Source organism: Talpa europaea, assembly GCF_964194135.1.
Source record: "Talpa europaea genome assembly, chromosome: 7".
Lineage (NCBI taxonomy): Eukaryota > Metazoa > Chordata > Mammalia > Eulipotyphla > Talpidae > Talpa > Talpa europaea.
The window spans coordinates 53,682,666-53,708,831 of NC_140074.1; the positions used below are offsets into that span (position 1 = coordinate 53,682,666).

A 26,166-nucleotide genomic window follows, 5' to 3' on the forward strand; every position below is an offset into this window, starting at 1 on the left:
CTGCCTGTTGAATGCCGTGGGTGCAGCCAGGTGCTAGAGCAGACATACAAGGAGTAAGAGTGGCTGGAATGGGGTTAGCTCTGTGTAAGGGACTCAAGACGAGCTTCATGTGCTAGGTGACAAGTTAGATGTTTCAAGGGAAGAATTGGCAGGGAGGGCTAACTTTCCATCCATAGGTACACATTACCCTCTAAGTTTAGCATTGGGGCTACAAAGCCACTTCCTGAACAGAGACTACATTTCCCAGCCTTCTTTGCTTCCAGGTAGGGCCACGTGACTACCAGTAGCCAAAGGAATTTGAGTATTTAGGAGCAAGGCAGTTAAGAGGTGACTTGCCTTGAACACCATTCCTTTTCCCCTCTGCCAGTCAGAAATAAACTCTTAAGGCCTCCCGTAATGGCAGAGCCACAAGATGGAAGAAGCTGTGTTCCTGAACCACTGCTGAAACCACCTGTGGAGCAGAAGCAGCCATACTAGATCGATGTGAAAATAAGTCTACATGGCTGGGAAGGGAAGACATGTGTTTCAGGCAGAGGGAACAACGTGACTAAGGACAAAAGCCTAGTGTGTTTCAGGGAACATGAAGAGCTAATGGTGGCTGGAGCACTGGTTATGTGAAGAAGGTACTGGGATCCAGAAAGCTCATACTGGAGACCACAGGAAGGAGGATCACGTACAGGGATTGTTTCCAGGAGCCCTGGTGTTGCTGGCACTGCTCTCAAAGGAAGAGTGGAAGTTGTGAATGGTTTCCTGTAAAATTTGTCTCTCTCGTCCCTGTGGAAGAAGTAGAAAACAGACATAAAATGTCTTATTAAATCTTTTAACCATTAATTCAATTGACACAGTGTTGTTAGTGCTGAACTCATACTTGAAAAACCCATGGGCGTCGTGGGGAAAATAAATTACCTAACTGAAAGAATACTGAGCTTAATAAAAACATACTGAGTCAGAATCTCCCCCAGCTTCCACAGTCGCATACGTCAGGGCTGGAAAGGTCCCGCGATGCAGGATCTGATCCCTGGGAGGAGGTGGACACAGAGCCTGGGAAGCAGGACTGACTTGCCCTGCGTCACACAGCCTTGAAGGGTGGTCTCCTCCCCTGCCGCACACTGCGAGTCTTTCCAGTCCTCGAATTTCCAGGGAATTCAGTGGGAGCTCAGTTTCTTTCTGCTCCAGAGTGGAATTTGAACTGCCTTTACCTGCCCTTGCCTAAGATCTGTCAGATTCCTTTTCACAGCTATTTACTTCTCACCTGATCCCCAACCTCCACACATGTTTTGAGATGGGAAAAGGAGGAGGATGTGGGTGTTTAAGTCCACAGAATATCTGCTCTGAATACCCGGCCAAGCGACAATGTTAACACCGAGGCTAAGAACAGAGACTGGAATCAAACAGCCTTGGTTCACATCCCATGTCTCCCATGTATTAGCTGAGAGACCTTCAGAAAAATATGTCACCTCTCTGGGCCTCGCTTTCCTCATGCATAAAATAGGAATAATAATGGTATATCTCAAATGTTTGTGCTGACATTGGACCCTATGTGGATAGCAGGAGCTGACAGGGCAGCAGTGTAGATTAAACATATACTTCTATTTATTTATTTTTTTAAAGATTTAAACATGCATTTTTCGAGCAAAAAATAAATGTGCTCCACATGAAACGTAAATTAGAAATCTCTGGTAGACTGCTCTGTGCTAGGAATGAAATTTGGGGGCGGGGGGTATAGGGGAAGTCTCCTGAATGAGCCTAGATTTCAAACTTTTTCTTCTTTCATTTCACGGACTCCCCACATCCCTGGGACAGAGGAGGAAGGGGTCCTCTCCAGACCCCAAGCAGAGCCCTCTAGTGGTGACAAGGCCTCCTACACACCAGCAGCGGAAGGAATTCTTCACACCAGTTCATCCCAGTCATTTGAAATAAGCTGGGAAAATGCAGTCAGGGTTCCATCAGCACAAACCTAAAGGATGCAGAGCAGATGGCAGAGCACCGGATGTGGGGTCAGAGGACCCAAGCCCCTACTCTACAGCTCACTAGCAGTGGCCTCCAGGTCTAACTCCATTGTGCTGTGTTTCCCTATGTGCAAAATGGGGAGATTTACACGTGTGGGGGCTGCATGAGGCTCAACCTGAGAATGAGTGGACTGACACTCTGCAAACTGTGGAGGGCTAAAAAACCAATACAAGAGAAGACAGCGGCGTTATTAAACACCACCTCAGCCTTAACTGCCTGAGAAATGAGGTCAGGAGGAGCCAGGGCTCTCTGACTCCTAACCTTAGGGGGAGCCATAGATGATGGAAACATAATCATTCTCTGCATCCTCAAGTAATTGAAAATGATTAATTGCCCTTTAAAAGCCCTGTGTTTCAAAAAACAAATGGTCAAAAAATATAGAAAAAAGTCTATCTAGTAGTTAAGAAATGCAAATTAAAACAAGGTATTTTTTTATACCTATCAAATTAATAAAAATAAAAAACCAAACTGATATTACTCAATGCTGGCGAGGGTACAGGGCCCCTGGCACTCACATACCCAGAGCTGGTGGGATGTCACTGGCTCTTTCTGGAAAATGATTAAGGATGACACATCATATATGCTGATTTAGACTTTTTGACCTGGTAATTCCACCTTTAGACACCTATTTCAAAGAGGTAATTAGAAAGCCTTATATACAAGGTTGTCCACTGCCATACTATTTATAGAAAGTTTGGACATCTACATATGCAATAAGCAGGGATTCCCCCCAAAAAATAATTTGAGTACATCTAAGCAAATTTATTGAGTTCTTATTGACACAGGTTATAGCATGTTTAATGTTAAGCAAAGAAAGGAGGATGTAAATTATAGATGCAAATTTGACTCAGCCACAGAAAGAAAATCATTTGGCACAAAATATTGCAGCATGATCTCTGCATTATTATGAACAGCATTAGCCTTTGGAATCATCTGGTTGACAAGGTGGGAACTTGTCATCTGGGACCCTCAAGGAAGATCTTTGGTATGGATTAAAATTTTGTGTTTCCCCTCCTGCCTGCCCAATTCACGAGCTGAAACCTCACCCTGAGGTGAAATGGTGTTAGGAGACGGGACCTTGTGCAGGTGATCAAGATCAGATGCAGTCACAAGGGTAGGGTTGCCAAGGTAAGATCATGGCCTTATAAGAAGAGATTGCTGACAGCTTGCTTCTCTCTTCTCTGTCATGTGAGGATACAATGAGAAATTGGCAGTCTGCAGCTCAACACATTTCCACCACACTAGCACCCTGATCTTGGATGTCCAGCCTCCAGACTGTGAGAAATACATCTCTGTTGTTTACAAGCCTCCCAACCCATGGTCTTCATGTGGCGTGAGCTAAAACAACACTAATGGCTGGCTGCTGCTTCTGCTTTTCTAGAGGGATCTTATTTAGCAGAGGACATATAAAATGGAGTGAGGGGGCATGAATTGGAGAGACAATGAAGAGCAGGTTCCAGTAAGTGCAAAGTTGAAGAAAAAATGTCTTCATTTGGAGTGAGCTCAAGACGTCACATATCGTTTACTCTGACGAAAACAGCTAAGTTGCCTAAGATTTTCAAAGCAGCTCAGTCTGCCTTCTTGTTGTGTTCTTGGTCCAGGGAAGAAGGAGGCCATGGCCATCCAAGCCAGAGGGGACTTTCTGGAGGCATTAGCAGCTACCATCTACCAAGTCCTGAGCCAGACTCAGTAGCCCTCAGCTCCTGGCCTGCCTTCCCTGACCCTTACTGTCCCTGTATCCAGAACTTTTTCTGTCCTTCTACCGAACCCTGCTTCCCTCCTTCCCCTCCCAGAGGCAAAATCCTTAGCCTTGCAAATACTGAAGCAGCTCTAACTGAATTACCCCAAGGAACCAGCTCATGGCCTATACACAGATAAATAATAATGATGGCAACAAGAAGCCCACTGCCAATCCCGGCAGGGCTGGAAGGGAAGCCTCCACACAGCGTGGAGCACCTGGACCATGTGAGGAAGGGCCTGGGGCAGAGGCCTCCTTTCCCTGCCCACTGGGTGACCTGAGAACACTCTCCCTCTGAGACTCTGCTCCCTCACAGCTGGACTAAGTGAGGCCTTCCTCCCAGGATTAAACTGAGGAAGTGCATGCAAAGTGGCTTATGAATGACAAAGTGCCACTTGAATATTTATTTGCCACTGGGGATACAAGTCTGTTCACAGGTCTATGTACCACCGAGCAGTATAGAGAAAGAATCATGAAACCACTCATGCTCTCTAACATAACCTCATACACATGGAACACAGTCTGAGGAACAAAACAAAAGAAGGAAAAGGGAAAAAGCAGAGATGTCCACGACAGTTCTATTTACGATCCCAGGCATGGTGCTATCATCCAACAGGGCAGCGGACAGGCAGAGTGTGAAAAGCAACAGGTCAGCAGGTATTACACGCTGCTGCTGCAGTGAGACAGCAAAACCAGTCTGCATTGGGGAAAGGAGCAGAGGAGGCCAGACCAGTGGTAAGAGTGCACCATGTCTGCCAGCACAACCATGTCTGAAGGTGAGTGGAGACTTGCGTTTATTTGGTTTTTGCGCAGGTGTGCCTGCTGGGAGGGGGCACTGCTAATCTTTACCTTTAAAGATGAAACAGAAATTTGACATTAGACAAGAATGCGGAGAGCCAGCAGCAACGGTGACTGACAGCTCTGTGTGTGAACACTTCAGTCCTGGCAACAACCTCATCACCCTGCCCTACAGATGAAGAAAGTGAGGCTCAGAGAGGGCCGTGACTTCCCCAGGGTGGTGCAGTGAGCAAATCAAGGAGGGGGGATTCAACCCCAGGCCGGTATCACTCCAGGGCCCGTCTTAACTGAGGACTGTGCTCCAAGAGGCCATTTCAGTTGACTCTAAGGAGAGAGATTCAAGTATGGGAGAGAGATCTGAAAAAAGAACAGGTCACCCAGGGAGGTAGCGAGCGCTCAGTTACAAGACGTGTGCAAGGGGAACTGACCTCTGAGATATGCTGGGAGAAATGGAATTAGAACACGGGGTCATCAGGAACACCGAGGGCTGAGAAGCCAGGCAAAGCTCTCAGCTGTCTGAAACGGGGGGGTGGGGGGGTAAAAAGGGAAGATTGAGAACAATACCTTGCCTGCGTTCAGTTCAGAAATTGCTGCCAAAATCTGCTGCCTGGATCCATCTGTCTTAATACCCAGCTCCTTCAAGTCGCCGTCAGTGAGCGTGAGGAATGCTTCCATATCCACCTGGGAAGAGAGAAGCGGGATTTGCTACCATCTGCTTGACGCCTCACCTCTCTTCGCCCGACCACAATAGAAATATCATGATTATGAGCTATTAGTGCTTTTTAGTAGTGAATTAATTATGATTTACTACTTCCAATTCCTGTCTCTCCGCTGGAAGTTTAGTTGAATGGCATTAAGGATCAACTCCCTCAGCTCCAGCCCAGGGTTTTCAGCATAGGTATGTTTTGGAAAGACCCTGAAAATAAACAAGTCAGTCAGCCACATCTCTGAGATAGTAACTGAGGAGGCTAAGTGGTAAAAAACCCAAGTCCTGTTGTTAGGAAGTGACCTCCACTGTGGCTGCATCTGAGCAGCGCTGCCTGGAGCACAGGGGATTGGGGGCACTTACCTTGCCCTCCCTGGCACCCCCCCTGCCCGACAAGAGAGACACAGACTGGGGTAGCACAGTGAGAATGTGAAAGAGCAGAGGCCGTAGAAGAAAGAGGGCCATGGGGAACTCAGGTGGAGAAGGGCTTGGAATGAGGGCACCTCACTGTCCTACATTCTGGCTTCCAGGAGAGAAGCCCTACAGCTCTGTCAGCACTGCCTGTGCCTCAGCGGGGCCCCCTGCTGCACAGTTTAAATCCTGCAGCGTGTGTCCCTCTAAGGCAGGTGGCTGGAGGTCAGAAGGCTCTGAGGAGGCCAGCATGCCACAGCCCTGCAGGGGGGACAACAGCAGCCACAGGCCCGCCTCAGGCAGGTTCCTTCAAGCCCAGGTGTCACCGCCAAGTGGGAAAGGGGAGTAACAGCACTAACATGATGCAAAAATCACAGCTGTTTCAGGCTCACAGCATAAGCAGGTGTATTACTACCCTCAATTTGGAGTTAGGGAAGCTGGAACAGAGATGATCTCTATCTAGTCGGTCAGTGGCTGAGCTGGGATTTGAGCATGGGCAGGGCCTCCACATGCCACCTCACCTTTCAGATGCTGCAGCTGCAGATTCAATAGTTTCTCTCCTGGGGCTCCCTAGGGATAGCCTTGCTAACATGGCTCAATTCTCCCTAAGAATCAAGGGATCTGTTACTTGCTGGGCCCTCCCAAAGCAAAGCCCAGCTATAGTGCTCATCTGAAAGAGCTCCACTTAACTCCAGGGCCCCTCTGGCCCTCACTGCAGACCCCTCTCCTGGGCTCTGAGAGCGTCTAGGGGATTCCTGCGATCCCTAGGGCCAGACTTTGGCAGAGGGCTGAAAAGGGGCAGAGACTTGAGTAGTGTTTGCTGATTCAGTGAATAACACATCGATCTTCTGCTTCCCCATCTGCATTGACCTTCTCAACCGCTGACCTCTGTCTGCCAGACGCTCATGGTATATTTCAGAAGGAGAGCACAGAGCCTGAATTCGCCTCCTGCGAGCACTTATGAAGTAGGGTTAGCAGAGATGAGAGAAAAACATCCAGTGTCCTTTCAGTTTTCATGCCCCACTTCTCTGGGTAACAGAATACCAATTTTCAGCTGGGCCACTGTATTTCTGGACTTGCCACGCATATTAGTACGAGAGGTAACAAACTTCTGACCAATGAGCTACAAAAGGTTCTATGGTCCTTCAGGGAAATCTCCTGAAAAAAAAGGAGAGCACATGCCCTTTTCCTTCTTCCACCTGCAGCCTGTGAGTTGGCTGTGACATCTGGGGCTTTAGTAAACACATTGGACGTTGAGAATGAACGTTACATATCTAGGGGAGGTAGAGAAAAGAGCTAGAAGGCACCCCAGTGACTCATTCCAAGCTTTCTGTGTGAAAAATAACCTCCCATTTTATTTTTTTAAAGATTTATTTATTTATTTATACAAGCACTGGGTACAGTCAGAAGCGCGGGAGGGTGAGAGAATTCACCAGAGCCAGAGCGGGGAACAGAACAGGCAGATGGACCAAAATACATTGCTGAGGGGAGCAGTGGGCACGGCAGGAAAGGTCTGCGCGCCATGTGGGACCCTCGCCTGGCAGCCGGGGATCGAACCTGCGCTGCAGAGGCTGCGGGCAGCTTCACAGCCTAGTGCTCAACCGCTGCGCCACCAGGGGAGGCCCCCTCCTATTTTAAGACACTAAAGTTTTGGTACTTTTCAATACATGTAGCTAAATCCATCCTAATACAGGTAGAAAGATGAATATTATTAGTTTATGTTCAGTTTCAATGTAGTAAGATTCCAGAACTTGGATTAACATTGTTCCTCTTCCAAATTCTCGCAGGTTAAAATTATATAAAAATAGGGAGAAAATCTTTACCCTTTCTGGAAATGAGGAGAAAGTCCCCTGCACATGGCTGATGCTTCCAGGAGTTTTGGAAGGGACTAATGCTCCTCCCCTCCCCCCAGAGGTGTGGAGACTGGGTCTAAAGGCGAGGGTGGGGACAAATCAGGCTGAAGCCTACTAAAGTCTTCAGGGGACACTGGGTTGTGGGGACACATAAAGAGCAAACTGCACACCAGAGAGGAGTCAAGTCCAAGGGGGTAGCAGAGCTGGTTCCAACAGGGCAGGTGTGGTGTCAGCAGGGAAAGGGCACTGCCTCAGCTTAGCTCACCTACCCCAGCACATTGCCACCTCCAGCCAGTGGCCCCAGCATCCACCGTGGTGCTGCCTCCTTGACCCCAGACACTGAGACTTTCAGGTGGGTGAGTTAAGACAATGGCAGGTCTACCTGGCCAGTACTCTCCCTCTGTTTCCAAACTCTGAAAGCTTCAGGGGTCAGCTGGAGCACACCTCAGTGCCTACACTGGACTACTGCAGCAACATCTGAGAGGGGGACATCAGCTAACAAAAAAAAAGGGAGAAATTGGAGCACACATCACCTTGTGAGAAAGATCTAGCTCAAGAAACAGAAGTGCACCTGGAGACAGGTTCTCCACACGCTCCAAGAGGGCTTGGTACATATGACGCAAAAGCAGGCAGCCATCTGCACGCAGGACAGGTATCGTGGCTATGAGAAAATCACTGCTGAAGTTTGAGATGTTGAGGAGCCGGGAGGACAGACAGGGTAAGGCAGAAAAACAAGCCCAGGAAGAAAGCCACACACCCCTATCTGTTTTTTGAATTAGAATACAAACACCTCGGTTGTATCTCAAGCTTGCTGGGGACCATGAGAATGTCTCTTGATGGCTGCTGTAATTCTGAACATTGTCATGCACTAAACCGGGGACCAGAATGTTCTGAGCCAGTGATCATCCCCTGGTTGCTAACAGGCATGCAGAGGAGTTTTATTTGACCAAAACGGTAAATTTTTTAACAGTTTGTTGAGATATGATGCATCTATCATACCATTCTCCCACTTAAAGTGTATAATTCAACGATTTTTAGTACATTCAGAGTTATGCAACCCTCACTATACTCAATTTCAGTACATTTTCATCACCCCAAAAGAAACCCCATTCCCATTAGCAATCACTCCTCATTCTCTCCTCCCTCCTTTCCCTGGCAACCACTAATTCTACTTTCTGTCTCTACAGATCTGACCACTCTGGACAGTTCATATAAATGGAATCGTACCTTATGTGGCCTTTGTGACTGGATTATTCTGCTTAGCATCATATTTTCACCCATGCTACAGCAGTATTAGTATTTTATTGTTTCTATCTTTTAATACATGCCACATGCTATTTATCCAATGATCAATTGATGGACATTTCAGGTGTTTCCTCCTTTTAGCAATCATAAATAACGCTGCTGTGAACATTCACGTGCAAGTTTTTGTGTGGACACAGTTTCAAACCTCTTGGGTATATACTCAGGAGTGGGAATGCTGGGTCACAAGTAACTCTGTTTAACTTTGGAGGAACTGTCAAACTTCAGTAGAACAGCAATTTTTTAAAGAATGTAACTGTGAGTGCTTTTAAGCAAATAGGAACTCTTTCAGGTTCATACAGATTCTACATCCTGACACCAAGATTCATTAGTATCTGCAATTGACTTGCTCATACTTAAAAGCTCCTCAGCAAATCCCCTTCAACAAAAGTGTTTTCAGGACAGACAGAAACTTAACAGGATAGAACAGTCCTCAAAATTATAACATCCTATCATAACAAAACAAGCCAGAAGGTCTTCAAGATCTCACTGTAGTGAATGGAACTCAATGTGCTGAACACAAACTCTATTTCCTCAGCTGCTTGGTGAAGAAGATTGGTCTAGGCGTGCAGAATGGAAACCTACGTATTGAGGCAATTTTTTTTACAGTACGTTTTAAAAGTGACATTTAAAAAGAGCATCCTTACCTCTTGCTCCTCAAAAATGGGCTGATATTTCTCGAGCGATAATTTCTTAAGGATACCAGTCAGTTCATCTTCAAGAGGGAAAGATGTAAAAAAAAAATTTAGAATTTGATAAAATGTATTAAACAAGTGGTCTTGAAATTTTCATAAAGCAATGGGAACCCGATTTCAAGTGAAATTCTGTAAGAAACTCCACCACAGAATGCAAGTCTGGGCCGCACTCCTAGGGATAAAGGTGGAGGGGTCCAGAGCCACCTGCCAGCCATGCTCTTGCCCAAGTCCTGATTGATGACCTATCACCAGCATCTCCCCAAATCCCAAGTCAGGTGGCAAAGACCAACTGAGGTGGTTTGTGACCAGGCAGACTCTTGGATGGTTTTGCCTAAGTTCTCGGAGTTCTAGTTGCTGAGACTAAAACTGTGCTTTCTGTGCAAGAACAATTTTAAATGATGGGTTCTTGACTGATAGTAACTGCACCTGCAGTAAATCTAATGCCATCAAGTCCTCAGCTAGTCACGGAAAGAACTTGGAAGAGCAGGTAGGCAGGCTGCAGCACAGAGCTGCGGTCTGGCTCAAGTGTACGGAGGTTGGAGCCATCCCAAAGGAGGAAAGGGTGCATTGGGGTGGAACAGCAGAGCCAAAGGAACACAGACCAGGGGAAAATGAGATTTGGGGTACCAACATATCAGATCAGAGAGGATAAAGAATGAAGACCATCCTATGAGGGGCTTCAAGAAACAGTCATTCACACATTCAACAGGGATTCACCAGACTGCTAGGACTGAGGAAGCAATAGGGACTAAAATGTACAGCACACAGAAAGACAGGCCAGAGCCAGCAAGAAGAAAAAAGCAGGCTGGGGAGGGGGTGGGATGGTGGAAGATGCTATTTTGTAGAGGCTGCTCAGGGAAGGCCTCTGTTATAAAGTGACATCTGAGGAGCAAGTGTGTAGATATCAAGGGAAAGAGCTCCAGTCCAGCCAGAGAAGACAGCAAGTGCAAAGGTGCTGGGGCAGTGGGTGCCGTTCCCAGAACAATTAACAGGGGTTAGGAGGCCTGACCCCCTTCTCTTATTCATTCATGCATCATCATTCAACAGTGGCTACCAACATGCCCTCCACACACTGGGAATGCAAGGAAGGCTTGGCATCTGCTGTGAAGGAGCCCACATGGTTGGAAGATTCATGATGGGCGACAGTGTGCACAGTGCGCACCCATTGGCCCAGGGCACGGACAGCCCATCGGTGTTGGTGATAACAACCTTGCCAGTCCTGCTCCTGTCCCCATTTACAGCTGAGGAAGTGAGGCATAGAAAGGCAGGCATCACATCTCAGGCGAGGTCATACAGCTGACCCACAGCAATGAAAGGCTCAAGCCCAGTGGTCTTGCAACCAGGCCTGGGCAACACACCTGCCCTGAACTTCTCATTGGTGGTGAAAGGCACTGACAGGCTATCTGGGACAGAGAAAGCGGCTGACCCAGCCCAAGGTTGGAGAAGCCAGCACAGAAGAACTACTCCTACTCCTGAGCTCGGACATATGAGATTAACTGAGTCTTGAGCCACTGTAGTTTCACGATGTGAACTGCTGCTCCCGCTGCCCCTCCTGTGCAGTCTTCCCACAGTGGTGTGCTGGGAAATGTTTAACAACTGGCTCCCTGGGCGGGGGGAACATAGGCATGTAGGTAGGTACACAGACTGTAAAGATTTTATGGATCTAAAGGGCGTGTGTGCACAAGTTCTATAGAATAATAAATTACACAATACTCCTGATTGCAAATCCCCTGTGGCCAATGCTTTTGTTGCATTTCAGGCACCTCACTGAATGTTCATGTCACTTTTGCCCTCCTCCTGGACCCACAGCCAATGAGTGTACTTCCACACAGAGACTGGGGGCAGCGCCATTGACAAGAACATGGGAGATGAAACAGTGACGGTGGAGGCTGGAACTCCATGTGAGCAACTTTGCTGAGTCAGATAATGGCTTTCAAATCCTAAATTAATTAAGGTAGGGATGCAAATCCCTAATTCAACCTTTAGGGGTCTCAATTCCTGAACGTCTCTGAGGTGAGAGAAATGGTGAGTGGGGGCTTAACACTCCACAAAGAAAACACAGTTAGGCAGGACTGGGGTTGCTAGTGAATCTCAGAGGCGTTAAGGAATGATAGCACTAGACAGCTCAAAACCAGGAAGGAAGCCCCAAATAGAGGATGCCCAGGACAGCACACATTTCCCACCCAGCACACACTTGAGCCCATGCAGCTGATTCCAACTTTCCCCAGCCACGCTGGGCAGAACCTGCAGCTCATTCGCGGGCAGTGGCCAGGCCTCCACGCCTCTGTGAGGACCCAGCACACGCGGGACTGCCCTCCTCTCTGGCTGGGATCTATACAACTGGGCCCATCTCTCACCAAGGCTCCTCTTCCTCCTCCCCACCCCCAGATCCAGCAGCCTCCCAAAGGCAGTCTTAAAGGATGGGTTCTTCTCTTCCTCTCCCTTTATCTTTTCTATCTTCAAATCTTTATCTGGGGCTTCACAGAAGAGCCCCCACCCCTGCCCAGATGTCCATCCCATCTTTGTTTCCTCCGTATCCCCAGGGGCAGGCAGGGCTTGCAACTCACGCAGGCAGGTTCCAAGGTTCTCCTGGACCCGGATGTCTACTGCTTTTTTTGTCCAGCCTCTGAGCTCTTTTCCTTTTGGAAACAGCACTTCAACTTTCCTTCAAGGAGGGGCCACTTCCCTCCTGCTCCCAGTGCACACAGCATTGGCAGGGTGGACTCTAACCCTGACCCTGCCTCCAAAGGCACACATTTCAACCCTCGTGGATGCAGAGACAGTCAAAGATGGTCAAGCATGGCCAGTGACTCAAGTCAGGCCAATGACCTTTGGTAGTACCCCTGGCATTTTGGTGGATCTACTTTTTGCTGGCATTGATATGTTAATAGGAAGAGGAAGAAACCCTGAAACTGCTGGGGGCACATGCCTTTGGATCCAGACATGCCTGAAGAACACCCTAGACACTTCCGTTAGATGAGCTGACAAATGAACAGTGCTGTGTCGTTTCGTTTCAAAGTTCAAGAAAAGGTACGGAGCTGGCATATCTACAGGTGTATGTTTGTGTGTATAAACAAAATCACCTACATTCACAAGTTATTTGAAAAACCTTACCATACTGTAGGGTAAGGTAAAAGTATCAGGCTTTTCTGCCCTCCCGCCATCAGGATAGACGATGGATCCTTGCGGTCCTGAATGCATGCCTGATGGCGGGCACCTGGAGTAGGGCGTGGGCATAGGTAGATGGGATTCACCTGGGCTGAAACTGGGCTTTTAAGGGTGGCGTTGCAGGGACGCCAGCAGAAGCTGAGAAGAGAAGTAGCAGAAGCAGAGAAGCCAAGCAGCAGAGAAGCAGAGAGATAGGCCAGAGAGCCCAGAAAGAGTGAAGACTTGCTGGGGGTTGGGAGGGCTGCCAGCCTCCCGGCCCCACAGCGCCCCTGCCTGCAGTGTACCTGGTAATTCCAATAAAAGCCTGCAAAAGCCACTGAGGGTTCCAGGACTTTCTCCTCCTTTACCTGGTCTGCTGGATCAGAAAACCTGCCCTGTGTCATTCCTGTCCCTTACACATACCTTAAGCACAGTAAAGATAAAAATACCAAGCAGAATCAGGGAAGGAGAGGGATGAGAGTATTTGTAACCAAGAAAACTTGAGCTAGAAAGGCTCTAGCAATTAAGGGCAGCTGCCGGGTCACCAGGGCGAGGAGGAAAGGATGGGGTTTCAGGGCCTGGGGGACTCACCTTCATCCGTGATGGTGCCACTGCTGGAGCCCCCGCTGCTCTTGGACTGTCGGTGGGATGAGGAGGAGGACACAGAGGACTCAGCCGCGTGCCCTTTGGGTGAAGGGGAGGGTGTGAGGGTGGGGGAGGTGCTTTTGGAGGTAGTAGATGTTCCAGAGGGAGGTCTCTTGCTTGTCTCTAGTTTCTGCTGAAAAGATAAATAAATAAGCCATCATCTGGAGGGCAGAAATGATTCAAACAGAAGCCTGTAACAGGGAACATGGGGGGTATTTGGTTCAACAAGCTATCTAACCAGGACTTTACAAAGCAGCAACAGCATCAGCAGAACAAAAAAAACTCCTTTCCAGAGCAGAGAGACAGGGGGGTGGGTGGAAAAAGTGGCACAGGAGGAGCCAGGAAACCAGGGTACTAATCCTGCCCTACAGCTGTTGCCACTGTGCCCGGAGCCAGGTCTCCTACCTCTCAGTTCACCCAGCTCTAAAATGGGAATATGGCTTCTATGTACACTAGGTCCCCTTCTGCTCCTGATGCTCCTGCATCTGAACCAGTTGCTTCTAATCCCTCCACTAAAGGACACATTATCATTCCCTCTATGAATGTCATCAGGCTTTAAAAAAAAAAAAAAGCCTTTTAATTTTTAATAATTGTAGACTTAAAGGTTGCAAAGATAGTCCCTGTGTATCCCTTACCCAGCTTCCCCTACTGTGATCACCTTGCATATAACTATAGCACAATTACTGACACCAGTAACTAATAGTGGGACAAAACCATCAGCAAACCAGACTTCACTTAGATGTCACTGGCTGTTCACCATCGTCCTTCTTCTGCCAGATCCCACGGGCACAGACTTGTCCTGTCTCCTTAGTCTCCTTCCATCTGGGACAGCTCCTTATCTGGGTCTTGCCTTCTCTTTCACGATGCTGACACTTTTAAAGCGTCCTGGACAGGTGTTTGTAAACTGTTCCTCAATTTCGGTTTGTCTTACGTTTTCTCATAATCAGGTTTGCTTATGATTTTGGGGTCCACAGCCACAGGGGAGATGTGCGACTGTCAGTGCAGCATAACAGGAGGTACACAGTGTCGGTATCTCATTACTGATGATGTTAACCTTGATCACTTAGCTCAGGTGGTGTCCACCAGGTTCCTCCAGTGAAGTTACTATTTTCCGTTAAATATCTGGAGGGAGATATTTTGAGCCTAAAGTTTTGCCCACTAATTTCAGCATTCTTTGGTGGATTGTGCCTGGAATTACCATTTGGCTGTTCTAATGGTGATTTTCTATTTCCTTAGTCCTTCCACATTTGTTATTTGAATTCGTCTGTAAGACTTGTTCCTTTTTCCCTGTTTACTCATTTGTATTAGTATGGTTCCTGTTTGATTTTGTTTAAATTTTAAAACTTACTCTTCTGTTTTCAATTCATTGGGTTTTGACAAATGCAGAGTTGTGTGTCTACCCTGAGTATAGGCTCATGGATATCTATTGTATTTTTTGGATTATAATTCAATATTGTTTTTATAGTTATAGTTTTATATATAGTTAGTTTTATAGTTATTTTATAGTTCAAATTGTTCCAGCTTTCACCATTGAGATCTCTCAGGTCAGTTCCTGTGATTTTTCATTTGCCCCATTTTTTTCTTCTTTCATTCATTCTTTCTTTTTAAAAGCATTTCCTTACTTTCTGACAACACAAAATTAATTCAGGTTGGGCCTCCCCTGGTGGCGCAGCGGTTGAGCGCTGGGTTGCGAGGCTGCCCGCAACCTCTGCAGCGCCGGTTCGATCCCCGGCTGCCAGGCAAGGGTCCTACATGGCGCGCAGACCTCTCCTGCCGCCTGCTGCTCCCCTCAGCTGTGTACTTCAGTCCTTCTGCCTGCTCTGCTCCCCGCTCTGGCTCTGGTGAGTTCTCTCGCCCTCCAGCGCTTCTGACTGTACCCAGTGCTTGTATAAATAAATAATCTTTTTTTTAAAAAGTCATTAAAAAAATTAATTCAGGTTGATGTTGTATATTTACTGATCCAATACTAGAACAAATGACTTTTCCAAAGTCCTGTTTCCTTTGGAGAATAGTACTTAAAAACCAAAATCTGGGTACTACATTGTTCATTGCTACTGGGATGTCACTTGTAGTACACACAGCAAGGAAAAATATGAAGTGCGTACTAACCCATGTATGCAGTCACATTTTATATTATCCATCTGTGTGTATACACATGTATGCATATATATTTACAAGTATGCATTCATACTATTACCTCTGACTCCAGTCCAACATCACAGGGCTCATTCTAGCATTTCCCTTTCCGGTCAACCTCTGTCAGGTTAGAATTGGGCTTATTATCTATGTTTATTTATTTGGTCTATATGCAAAGTGTATATGTATGCAAAAAATAAATTCATGTAAAGTGGCTTCAGAATTGCTCAACCAGAGTACATTGTTTTTGTATGTTTTTTTGTATTTATTTTTGCCCTGCCATATCCACTTGACATACTAGTTCTTCCCCCTCTCCTAAAGTGTGGTTGTGTTACTCATTTGTAATACAATCAGATCTGTTGTCAAAGTTTGCATTCTATCTCTGCCTCCTGTTTGATTTTTGTTTTATTTTAATTTGCATACAGTAAAAATAACCCTGTGGCATACAATTTTATAGGTTTTGACAAGTGCAGAGTTGTGTTCCCATCAACAGATCTCATGGAGAATAGTTCCATTGTCCCCCAAATTCCCTTGTATTTGACACCACAAAGTATTTCAAGTTGTTCCAACCCATAGAAATAACTGATCTATTTCCATCTCTATAGTTTTGCCTTGTCCAGAATGTCATACAAACAGAATTATATGATACATAGACTTTTGGGTCTAGTTGTACATTATGCCATTAAGACCCATCCAAGTCACTGCATGTATCAGCAGCATATTCCTTTTCCTTGCTGAGTAGTATTCCATTGCATGGATATACCAAAACTACTTTATATTCATCTGCTGATGAGATGTTTCCAGTTTGGGGTATTTTGGGGTAAAAAAACTGATATAAACATAAACAGATTTTTATATGAACAAAGTTTGAAAAAATTAACTGGGGTAAATATCTAGCAAGTAAATAGCCAGGTCTTACAGTATGTGTATGCTTAGTTTTATAAGAAGCCAACAGACTTTCAAGGTGGTTTTATAATTTTGCATTTCCCCAGCAACAGATCAGAGTCTTAGCGACGCCACATTCTCACCAGCACTTGTACCTTTAAAAATTTTTTTTCACATTTTAGCCAGTCTAATAATAGGCACAGAGTGCTGCCTCATTGTGGTTTTAATTTGCATTTCCCTAATAACTAATGATGTTGAACATCTTTTCATATGTTTATTTGCCATCTGTACATCTTCTTTGATGAAGTACCTATTTAGATATTTTGCCCATTTTTTAATTTGTTGGTTGTTTTTTATTGTGGGCACAAGATCTTTATCAGAAGTATGGTTTGCAAACAGTTTCTCCTATTCAGTAGCTTGTGTTTTGAATTTTGATAAAGTACAATTTTCCAATTATTTCTTTCATGGATCACACTTTGATACGTTATCTAAAACCTCATAGTCACATCCAAAGTCACTCAGATTTCCTCCTAGAAGTTTTATAGAGTTTTTATTATATTTTTCTATGTCTCATTTTGAGTTAAATTTTTAATTTGTTGTGAGACATTTTCCTACATATGAACATCCAATTATTCCAGTACTATTTATTAAAAATGGTACCCTTTCAATTTGTGGAATTGCCTTTGCACCTTTATAAAAAAAAAATAATGGCGTTGACTATTCTTGTATGGTCTATTGTTGGCCTCTCTATTCTTTTCCATTGATCTATGTGTCTGTTCTTTCACTAATATCTTAGATAGCTTGAAACTAGTAGCATGAATCTTCCAATTTAGTCTTTTTCATGATTCTTTGGCTATTACCACTTCTTTGCATCTTAATATAAATTTCAGAATCAGTTGAGATTGCTACAAAAAGTTACATTTTGTTGCAATTACACTAAATCTATAGATCAAACTGCAGAAAACTGTTACCTTAACAATATTGAGACTTCAAGCTCTCCATTTATTTAAAATGATAAAGCTTCTTTACCAATGTTCGGTAGTTTACAACCTAAAGATTCTGCATGTATTTTTAGATTTATACCCAAGTATTTCATTTTCATATAATACATTTCAAAAGTACTATAAGTGACCACTTAAAAATTTCAAATTTAAAGATTCTAATTGTTTTAATTGCTCATTACTAGCATATAGAAACTTAGAACACTTTTGTATACTGACTTCATGTATTAGGACCTGATGTGCTCACTTATTAATCCTAAGAGCTTGTGTAGATTCCATGGAGTTTTCTAAGTAGATGACTATATCATCTGAGAATAGACGTAGTTTTATATCTTCCTTTCCAATCTATGTAACTTTTATTTCTTTTGTTACCTTATTGCACTAGCAATAGCTTCTGGTGCAAAGTTGAAAGACTTGGGTGTGAAGGACAATACCCCTGTTCTTGATCTTAGTGAGGAAGCATCAGTCTTTTATCATCAAGTAAGATGGTATGTACGGGTATTTTATTTCAGGCGCAGGAAGTTCTCTTCAATTCTTAGAAACCTGAGAGTTCAGATAATGAATGGAGTTTGAATTTTTTTCAAGAGCTTTTTTTGCACCTTATTCTTTACTTTGTTAACATGGTAAAAAGGACATTGATTCTCTAATACTGAACCAGTTTGGCATTCCTGGGGTGAACCCCAGTTAGAATGTTTTATTCTTTTATCATGAAGTATATTTGCTAATATTTTTGTGAAGGATTTTTACATTTATGTACACGAGGACTATTGACCTGTCATTTTCTGTTCTTACAATGTCATGAAAACGCATCCTTGTCTTGGGGGGGTAAGGGGACATTCCATAATGATACAGAGTTAATTTCTCAAGATATAGCAATCCCCATGTGTGCAGAGCTTCAAAATACATGAGGCAAAAGCAAAGAATGAAAGAAATAGATCAAACCATAGCTACAGTTGGAAATAAATTCTTGTCTCTAATTGAGAGAGCAAGCAGACAGACGAGAGAGTACAGAGGATTAAGAGTACAGAAGACTTTAATAACCAAACAGATATAAACCAAGCAGATCTAATTGACATTTATAGAACTTGCACCTTCCACCACCACGACAAAATACACTTTCTTTTCAAGTGAGTATGAGAGATTCCCCCAAGGTTGATTATATTCTAAGGCATAAGACAGACCTCAACACATTTAAAGGAATAGAAATAGAACTATAGCAGCACTAAACTAGAAGTCAACAGAAAGATTTCTGAAAGGCCCCCAAATGATGGAAAAATAAAAGATAAACTTCTAAATAATGCATGAGCCAAAGAGGTAGTCTCAAGAGAAGTGAAAAAATATTTAAAATTGAATTTAAATTAAAAATTATACCAAAAATTGAGGAATGCATGTAAAGCGGAACATTGAAGTAAAATTGTAACATTAAAATTGCTGTATTAGAAAAGAAAGACCTAGCTGATGAGACTCAACAACAACAAAGAAAATAATCCAGTCAAAAAATGGACAGAGGAGCTAAAAAGAAACTTCTCTGAAGAGGAAATGCGAATGGCCAACAGGCATATGAAAAAATGTTCAACATCACTTGTCATCAGGGAAATGCAAATCAAAACTACCATGAGATACCATCTTACACCAGTGAGAATGGCACATATTAAAAAAAATAGCAACAACAAATGTTGGCGAGGTTGTGGAGAAAAAGGAACTCTTCTGCACTGTTGGTGGGAGTGCAAACTGGTCCAACCACTATGGAGAGCTGTGTGGAGATTTCTGGACCTACTAAACATAGAGCTTCCACAGGATCCAGCAATTCCACTCCTAGGTATTTACCCAAAGAACACAGAAACATCAATTCCAAAGAACACCTGCACCCCTATGTTTATAGCAGCACTATTTACAATAGCTAAGCTTTGGAAACAGCCCAAATGCCCAAAAATAGATGACTGGATCAAGAAGATGTGGTACATATATACCATGGAATATTACTCAGCATTCAAAAAAGATAAACACATGCAATTTGCAGCAACATGGATGGCGCTGGAAGGGATCATGCTCAGTGAAATAAGCCAAAAAGAAAAAGAAAAATACCGGATGGTCTCACTCATAGCAGGGATCTAGAAAACTTAAATAAGGGACCAGGAAAATGAATAACTATAAGAAAGTGAAAATCAAAAAACAAAAACTATGAACCAGAGACACTTTTTGGGGGGTGGGGGGCGGGAGGGGAGGGATTGGGGTCAGAATGGGGGGATTGCAATTGTATGGGGAATATAAAAATAAAATTTATTAATAAAAAAAAAAGAAAAGAAAAGAAAGACCTGCTGTTTAGAAAAAAGGATCTATAAACAGTAATTTAAGCTTCCACATAAGATACTAAGAAAAGAAGACAAAACCTAAGCAAGTAAGTAGCAGGAATTTATAGATAAGGAAATTATAGAGAAGAGCAGAAATGAATAAAATTGAAAATGGAAAAAATGGGGGTAAAAATCAATGAAACCAAAGTTGGTTCTTTGAAAACTAAAGTTTATAAACTTCTATCCATATTGGCCAAGTCAGAAAACAAGGAGAAAGAGAAGTCACAAATTACTAATGTCAGTAATGAAAAAAGAAGACACTCCCACAGATTTGACATTAAAATAATTAAGAAATACTATGTTCATAAAGTCAAAGATTTAGGTGAAAAAGTAATTCCTTAAGAAAATACAAAATTCAAGTCACTTGAGAAGATATATAGCCCCAAAAAATCCTAGACATATTTAAAAAGTTATGTAGCAACTGAAATCCTTCAAAAAAGGAGAAAATATCAGATCTAGATGGCTTCACTGACAGATTTTATCAAACACTTAAGAAAAAAGTAATATCAATTCTACAATATCTTTCAGAAAAATGAAAGATACTTCCCAACTAATTTCATGAGACAACATGTCTGTTTTTTCTTTTCAGCACTTTGAAGGTCACCTCACTGTTTCTTGATTTGTATGGTTTATTTCCTGAAGTCTGCTATAATTCATATTTCTGTTCCTCTGTAATTCCTCTTTTCTCTGGCTTGCTTCAAGAGTTTATCTTTGTCTTGTTTCCAGCAGTTTAAATATAGGTAGGTGTGTTCTTTTTGTTATTTGTCCTATTTAGTTTTCCCTGAATTTCCTAGATCTTTGGTTTCACATTTGTTATTAATTTAAGGAAATTCCTAGCCATTTTATTCCACCCCACCATCCTCTCTTTTTTTTGTTTCTTTCAAGGATTCCTATTACCTGTATGTGAGAGCATTTGATATTATTCAACAACTTCTGAGTACCCTTTGTTTTGTTTTGGCCTTAATGTCTTTGTGTTTCAGTTTGAGTAATTTCTATTTGCCCTACCTTTCAATTCACTGATTCTTTCCTTGGCTGTGTCAAGTCTACTGAGGGGCTCATCAAAGCTACTCCTCACCTGTTACTCTGTTTTTATTTCTATCGCTTTCATTTGATTCTAAAAGTTTCTGTCTGTCTGCTGAAATAGTCATTCATCATTGTCCATGTTATTCACATTTTCCATTAAAGCTTTTTTTAAAGATTTTTCCCCCATACAATTGCATCCCCCTTATTCCAATAGAGCTTTTAACATGCTAATTGCAGTTCTCTTAAATTTGCTCTCAACTAATGACAACACCTGTGTCATATCTAAGTTCAGATTTTGATTTCTACTTTGTTTCTTGAAATTGTGATGTTTCCTGACTTTTTATATACCTTATCATTTTTTGCTGAAAATATAACATCTCAGGTAGGATACTAAACTAAGATAAATAGCTTATATGGTGGAAATGGGTCCACCTTGCCTTGTCATTAATGTTTCTCCTCGCTAGCTACATCCAAGAGTGGAAAAAGAAATACCTCTCTATGTTTTTGAAAGAAATTTTCAATGAGCTACCTACATCACTAATAAATTCTTCTCTCTGCTTTTTCTAGAAAGACATTCTGTAATAAAGCTCTGATAAGCAAGAGATAATTAGTAGTTCCCTACCAAACAGATATACTTCAGGCAAAAGCAAAGAAATACTCTGGACCTTGTAGGCAGCATTACTGGGGGAGGGGCAGGTATATACAAGATTATTTGAGCTGCTCTGAAAATGTGAACTATTCCTTATGCCCCCGTGTGGCAGACTTACTCCATCAGTGGCATCTCTCCACCCACCCTGCTCCATGCTCTTTGCTATTAACTCTGTATGTTCTGCAGTGGGTATGCTGACTTGCTTATACAACTTGATTGGTTTTCAAATCATGCCTTGAGCCGTTGCCATGAGAACATGTCCAAGCTTGCCATGGACACTCATGGGCCCAGTTATTCTGGTCCCTCTTGCTGACAGTCAGACTCGTAAATGATTCCCCTAGATGGAAAGAATTGCCTATCCAAGTCCAGACTAAACTGCCAACCCACAGATCCACAAGCTAAAGAAATGTTTTTCATTTTAAACCACTGAGTTTTAGAGTAAGAATAGAAAGCTGATATACCCAGTGGGCCTCTGAGCATCCAGAGATCTGAGAAGCATTGATGCATAGTCTGAGTCGCCACATTTCACGTCTCCTAAGACTCACTTCACACTGATTCACAAACATGCTAGAAGCCAGCCTTGTGAATATCCCACTATTACAGTGGTGCTTATTTTAAACAAAGTACATAAAACCAGATTCAGGAGGCTTGTATGTTGAATACTAATTTCTACTTCTTCCTAAGGAAGCATTGGAAACTATTTCAAGTCTCCATTTTTGCTGCTGGAGCCTTTGACAGAAAGCTCACTCCTAGGTCCTTTGGTTTAGAGCAGTAGTTTCTTAGTCCTGGACTGGGCTGACTGCAATACTTCAGCCCAGGGAGGGAGGAAGACTCTAGACCTTATCAGAGAGTCCCATTCAGAAAAGCCTGATGGAGCTCAGAAACCTGAGTGTTTAAACAGTTCCCCCAAGGTTACAGCACATTGTTATGTTAAGTTGATCAGATGATCACTGAACTGGATACCTTCCCCAAATTATTGTTTCCTGAGTGCCATCTACTGACACAATTTCCTTTCATCAGACTATACCTCATACAGATTATATATGACAGATGTGTCCAAGTAAGATCATAGTGTAATTTATAATTTAGATGCCCATCTACTTTCCAATACCAATTAAAGGAAATAGTTCCTAACACATCTAATGGACTCAAAATTGAAATAAAACTTCAGGCAACAGAGAAGAGGAAAAACAAATGAACAGTCAGACTAGCATGCTTACTAAATGGGTAGTTCTGCGTGTCTTAGCAGCAAAGGCAAAAAGAGAGTAAAATGAACATGTAATTCTTATTAGCCAATGAAAAAAATGTATCAAAGTTTCAGTAGAGACTTTTCTAGAATTGACTTCTAAAAGGAACTTAATTATATAGATACTATTACAAAGTAATTTTGAACATAATGGAGAATATGTTAATAGGGAGAGAGAACACTTTCTGGAGCTGCTTTGTGAAAGAAACTTATGTAGGTCCAATTGCATAGGGAAGTTTGAATAACAAGAAAAATTGCATAACCAAGAGACATTGGACAGAAAATAGCTTCTCAAACATCCATTAAAACATCAGTCTCTAGATGCACTTCTGGGTAATGGCTCAGGGGTGAGGCTTTCACGTGATCTAGCTTTTCTTAGGGAGACAGTTGAAGTCATCTAGAAGATGTGATGAAGAGTGGGTGTTGTACGGACCTGGGGTTCTTGCAGAGGAGGGAAATGGACCACACCCACTGGGGAACACCTGGAGGACTACCTGGTGGAGGAATCAGTTCACCTTTATGACTAAGAATCCACACCCTGGGTTGTTGACTCCATTACACCCAGGCAAAGGGACTCAAGGGTGGGTGGGAGTAGATTCTGAAGACAACATAAAACTTTACATTCCAGAGAGGCATTTCTTCTCTTTTGCAAACTCCATAAAAGCTAACAATGTATCAACTGCTCTGAACTGTACTAAGGGAGGAAAGGTGCCAGAGCAGGGAGGTGAGGCAGAGCAAGGCTCTGTCTTGACCACCAGGACCTTCTGTCAGTTCCTTCCCTATGCCACACTTTCACTCCTGCAGCACAGCACATGCTGCCCCTCATCCTGAAACAGTCCACACCTACCTGCCTCATCTGGCTCATCCTTAGGATCCCCATTTAGATAGGGATCCCACAAGCCTGGCTAGTGCCCCCTATTATGCCCCCACAGTGTCCTCCCTCATCTATGGCAGCCCCTACCTGAGGGTTGAGATGAGGCTGCTTGTGTCCATAATGATACCCTGAGGGTGATCACCAAGCCCTTAGTTCACTGCTGGATCCTACTGCTAGCAGTGCCAGAGAGAGCAGACACTGCAAAGATGGATATAGTGAATGAATGAGGTAGGAGTAAGAATACTTCTCTAATACATGTAATAGCAACAGCTGACACCTACACAGGCCTACCAGGTGCCAGGCCCTAATCTGCAGACTGAATCGCAGGTCTGAGACTTGAATCCAGGCAGTCTGCTCCCTAAACTTTCTGCTCTAATCAGTAAACATGGTGAGGCCGGATAACCATTGGCTTGCCCCCTGCAGCATGCCCTCAGCACCACTCCCGCTGGAGATGCCCTATATCAGGTGGAAGGTGGCACACACATGTAGGGGGCCTAGGGGCCAGGGTGTAGTCTTGGTTACTGTGCACATAATCCAGACCTCTCAGAAAGCCCAGCAGCCAGCTGCAAGGACTGCCCTGTCGGACCACAGTGGTGGTAACAGAGCTCCCCAGCATGTGGGTCAGGTTACAACAGAACCCATAAGCGTAACAAGAGACAGGAACAGAACAAGCACCTTGCTGCTGGGACCTCCGCTGCCCGCAGGGGAGACCGGGAGCTCAGATGGGCTGGACCCTGGTGCTGGTCCAACAGGACTTGACTGATGGCTGGGCTTCTGCTCAGATAATCCAGCTGCCTTTTTTCTCTGGGCGGCGATTTGGGACAGGACACTGTCTATGCTGCCACCTGAGGAGAGAGGGCAGGCGTGAGAGCCGTGGGCCAAGCACAGAAGCTGCCACCATGTGCTGACCCAGCTGAGCAGAAACTGCATTTCCCACACGTGCCCCCCCCCCCCCGAGTGGCTTGAGTCAGAGCTGACCACAAAGGGCTCTGCCTGAGAACTGAAAGGTGACCAGGAGGCAGGGTGATCACAACCCAAGGGGTCAAGATTGGGGGTTGTAGGGGAGAGATGCAGTTTGTCCTTGCTTTCCCTGTAGCACAGTGAGCTGGAGTCAGCCGGAGCTGGAGCTGGCTGGAGCTGGATTCGCAGGGCAAGCCCTCTGCAGCACCTCCCAGCAGCTGCACATACCCATCCAAGCCTCAATCCTCACCCCCTTTCAGGCCTGTACATCTCCAGCTATTCTCCTAATTGCATCAGTAACTTTTTCATTCCACAAAACCAACTAAATCCCGTTTGCCAAGCTCCCTGTTTTGCCAAATCTACCAGCCAACCTGAAATATGATAAAAGAAGGGGAAAAGATACCCAGGGAGAGGGAGGGAGCTAGAGGGAGAACATGGGGGAAAAAAATCACATCTGTAGAACATCTGTCAGGTGCCAGGTATGGCTGTAAATGTTTTACCTGTGTAACAGAGCTATTCTGAAGGGATGTTTTTAAAAACAGGCAAACCCATTGCCCCAACCCACCTGATTCAAGGGAACTCATGTTAAGGAAATGACTTAGCAAAGGTCCGAGTACAGAGGTGTGAAGGCGTGACTCAGCTGGGATAACCATGAAAGCAAACACGCGCCAACAGCACAGCCTCAGGTTTAACAAGAGGAAACTGGGATACCTCAGGTGAATGGAATACTGTTTGGCTACTAAAAAGATGCGGCATTGGTCTTTAGTCAAGGCCAAGAGTTTACAGAAGCTTTTGGTTTTAAGCAGGAGTCTAAAGAAATGTCTTTATATGGTCTGTTGGCCATTTCAGAACTGCAGAGATATAATGGTCATTCGTTAGAAACATCTGAGGCACACCATAAAAAAATTAAATTAAATGAAAGATGTTGTAGAGGTGTGTGTGTTGACATAAAAGGTGTTCACAAGGTAATGTGTGCAAAGGGTTATGGAGCAGCTGATACCCGGAAGTCAGCCTGCCTGGCTCCAGGTCCTGGTTCTGCTGCGTCAAGGCTGTGTGGCCCTGGGAGGTTATATGGATGTGACACCCATCTGGGTTGTTGGGGAATGATACAGAGAATCCACTTACAGGGCTCTGCTCTATGCCTGACACACACTAAGTGCTCAAGAAATTACTACTCAGCTTTCATAAATGTGATAAACATAAAAATACTCTGCACAAAGATATACACCAAAATGTCAATGATGATCTCTAATGGGTAAGACTGTATCTTTTCTTTCTTTCTTTTTTTTTTTTTTTTGGTAGTCTTTTGCCTTTTTTGGTCTTAGAGCTTTTCCACAAGAAGCATGCATTCCTTCTGGAATGGCATGAAGTGGGGGCTCTTCCTGCAAAGTTGGCTTTCATAAATCCTGAGCGCTCTCAGGGAGGATTAGTAAGTGTGCTGTGAGCCCTATATAACTTGGGGCACTCCTGCTAGAGTCCTGATTGTCACCCCCTTGCAGTGTGTCGGTTTATCTGTTCAGTGAAGGTGAGGGATGAGCAGCTCCTCTAAGGCTCACTTTCAAATACTTTAAATACCATGAAAATATCAAGTTAATTTCTTACATAATTTTCCATGACAAAGCACTAGAGAATTTATTTCCTCCTTCATTCCCCAAGAAAATGCATAAAATAAACCCTGAATTGTGAGCACACTGAAAAATCACATCCAGGACAAAGCCCTTGTGCACAGCATGCAT

General features: G+C 44.0%; 1 protein-coding gene across 2 annotated transcripts in view; it reads right to left on the reverse strand.

Moving 5' to 3' along the window:
* Positions 1–669: 669 nt before the first annotated feature.
* ANKS6 (ankyrin repeat and sterile alpha motif domain containing 6) overlaps positions 670–26,166 on the reverse strand; it is a gene marked incomplete at both ends in the record, with an annotated part of 47,319 nt that continues 21,822 nt past the window's right edge. The window contains 5 exons of one of the 2 annotated variants that reach the window (XM_084237632.1): positions 670–774; positions 5,111–5,227; positions 9,466–9,533; positions 13,252–13,435; positions 24,146–24,315. In XM_084237632.1, coding sequence (XP_084093758.1) covers positions 670–774; positions 5,111–5,227; positions 9,466–9,533; positions 13,252–13,435; positions 24,146–24,315 — 644 coding nt within the window. Of the gene's footprint in view, positions 775–5,110; positions 5,228–9,465; positions 9,534–13,251; positions 13,439–24,145; positions 24,316–26,166 lie in introns of both variants that reach the window. The other variant, XM_084237631.1, reaches the window with a different exon arrangement.